The sequence below is a fragment of the Acomys russatus genome, chromosome 19 (genome assembly GCF_903995435.1).
Source record: "Acomys russatus chromosome 19, mAcoRus1.1, whole genome shotgun sequence".
Taxonomy (NCBI): domain Eukaryota; kingdom Metazoa; phylum Chordata; class Mammalia; order Rodentia; family Muridae; genus Acomys; species Acomys russatus.
This window is the reverse complement of record NC_067155.1, coordinates 25,287,292-25,289,984: the sequence shown is the minus strand read 5'-3', so window position 1 is coordinate 25,289,984 and position 2,693 is coordinate 25,287,292. Positions and strand designations below refer to the sequence as shown.

The 2,693-nt window shown below is 56.5% G+C and overlaps 1 protein-coding gene across 1 annotated transcript in view; it reads left to right on the top strand.

Annotated features, from left to right (window-relative positions):
- The first annotated feature begins 655 nt into the window (after positions 1 to 655).
- B3glct (beta 3-glucosyltransferase) overlaps positions 656 to 2,693 on the top strand; it is a 90,894-nt gene continuing 88,856 nt past the window's right edge. The window contains exon 1 of the mRNA XM_051162842.1: positions 656 to 774. Within this exon, the coding sequence (XP_051018799.1) occupies positions 732 to 774 (43 nt within the window). The 5' untranslated portion in view covers positions 656 to 731. The remainder of the gene's footprint in view (positions 775 to 2,693) is intronic.

Below are 2,693 nucleotides of genomic sequence, written 5' to 3'. Positions count from 1 at the left end.
TGCTGGAAGGGCCTCTCTGCCTTTGCAGCTTTTCCATACCGCTCTACTCTGTATTTTTAATTGATCTGTTTTCATCAGGTATCTTGAATAAAAGTATACCCCTATTCCATCATGGTGACATTTATATTTTACTCAAAATTACATTTATAAAAAATTAGCTTTACACCAACATCTATAAAGAGAGCAAAACTCCAGGCCAAAGCTATCGATCAGATTCCATTTAAAAAGAGGATATTAAGTAAATTAGTTGAGCTGATTAAAAACACCTTCATCAAAGTAGAACATCGGTGCCAAAGATATTAAGACTTTAATTATCGATTTTGCTTTTTATAAAAAAACCAATATAGTCCATTAGCAGGGAAGGAAAATGATGCCTAAATCTTCACTTTGGGGACAGTAAGTGGAGTGAGTGATCTGCTACTGGGGGTTGGGTTAGGAAGAGCGGGGAAGGGAAGAGTAGGGCACGAAGTGGGGAGTGTCCGTGGGGCAAAGGGGTGATCCTGGGGTCAGCTGCCCAGAGGAGGGCGCGGTCGGTCCGGGCGGGCAGCAGGACCAGCTCGGTCCGCAGCCGCCGCGAGCGCACACCGGGGCGCTCCCGCTCCCAGCCGCCAGAGGGCGCAGCCCGAGCCGGCGCGGCGCCGGGAAGGAGGAGGGGAGCGCGAGAAGGGTCAGGCGCGCAGGGCGTCCGCGCAGCTCGGCTCCGGGAAGGGCGCGCAGCCTCCGCCTCCGGGATGCGGCCGCCCGCGCTGCTGGCGCTGCTCGGCTGCTCTGCGGGTAAGTAGCGAGCGGCCGGGGCGCGGCGTGGGGAGGGGAGGGGACCCGGAGCCGCAGGCCGCCCCCGCGCGGCTCCGGGCAGCCGCCCGTCCCGTCCCGCCCCGTCCCGGCCGCAGCGCCCTCTAGCGGCGCCACCCCCCGGCCCGCGCCCTCCCCGTCTCCACCTCCTTCCGCCGGGGCACGCGGGCGGCTGGGGAGGGCGCGGTCGGGTAGGGAGCCGGCGCCGCGCAACTGCTAGAAACTTTGCGAGAGGCCGCGCCGTGCCCGCCCCTCGGGCGCCCTGCCCTGCACACCTCGCGCCCCGCTATGTGCACCCCGCCCCGTGCGTCCCCGGCGCCCCTCCGAGTGCTCCACGCGCCCCTCTGAGCGCGAGCCGCGCTCCGCCGTGTACACTCCGTACCCCACCCTGTCTATCCGGCGCCCCACTGCCTGCGAGCTACGGTCCGCCCCGCTCTGCGCCCCGTTATGTTCACTCCGTGCACTCCGCCGTGCGCACCCTCTACTTGTGCACACTCTGTGCCCCGCCGTGTACCCCACTCTCCACCTCGTGGCCCAGTGCCCCACAGCCGTGCACTCATGTGTTCCACAGTGTGCAACCCATTCCCGTAGATGTGCACTCCCTCACCTCACCTTGTGCACCCCCGACACGCCTCACCGTGTGCATCAGTGTGTGCACCCCTCCCTCCACCTCGTATATCCTTCTACGCCTGGCGCTGATCCTCCTGTTGTGCACAAACTGCGCCTGGCCATGGGCACCCCCTTCTCATAATCCCGCCCCACCCCCATTCACTCTGGATCTCCAGCTGTGCTTGACTCCTGTCCCATTATGTGACACCCCCCCCATGTCCCCAGTAAAGCACACCCCATTCTGCCTTGAGTACCTCACGCACCCCACTGTGTGCCCCATGTAACCCGTCCTTACACAACCTTACACAACCCTCGTGTGGCCATTAGCATACCCTGTGTCCCACAGCGCCCACTTTGTCCCTTGCGCCACCTCCATTCTGTACCCTCAGCTTGTGCAATATCCCGGGGACTTCTTCTGTCCCCGCACTGTTTCCCGGGAACCTACTAACTTGACCTTCCTTGCATCTCCCTGATGCCGTTGGGTGAGGGAGGGGACCGAGGACATGGAGTCTTGCTGAGCCTTGAGGCCTCAGGGAGGACTCCCTGGGAAAAAAATCAGAGAACTGGTGGTCTCAGGCAGCCCAGCCGCCCACTCCTTTCTTTCTATTTTTCTGAAGCCGTTTCTTGCCCCTTTCAGCAAAGATGCTGTGAGAAAAAGTTAAAAAGTCATTGATGACTTTTTTTTTTAAATGATATTTGTTCAAGTTTGAAAGCATGGTTTAAAAAAAAAATGACTCTTTTCAGCTTGTCATAAGACTTTCCTCTAACCCTGACTTGCCTGTGTTTCCTGCTTCTGGAAAGGCAGAATTCGGGTGTTTTAGAAATGGCAGAATGGTGGGTGCAGTTTAGGGAAAGACAGTCTCTGAGAGCCTTGGCAGCTTGTTCTTATTTGGATTTATGCTTTCCGAATGGGGACGTTTTTTGTTTTGCCTCTGTGTATCCCTGGCGCTTCTTCAGGTGCTCACGAAGTGTGAGAAAATCGAGTGAGATTAGCTCATAATTAATTGCTCACTCACATGATTAATTTGGCAACACTGTAATTTAAAATGTTAGGGCACCTTGGACCAAGAAGATGGCAATTGATCATGAGGAGTTCGGCCAGAGATCGTGGGTTGAAGAAAGCACTGTGGGGCCCTGAGAGAAAGGCAGGCCAGAGGGCTGGGCCATTGAGGCTGCTTCCCCTCCCTTGCCTTTGCGCCCGGAGGTTTTGCAAGTAATCAACTGTGTGGGTGGTGGCTGAAATTGGCATTCTATTTGTAGCACTGCATTTAATAATAATATTTGTATATTAT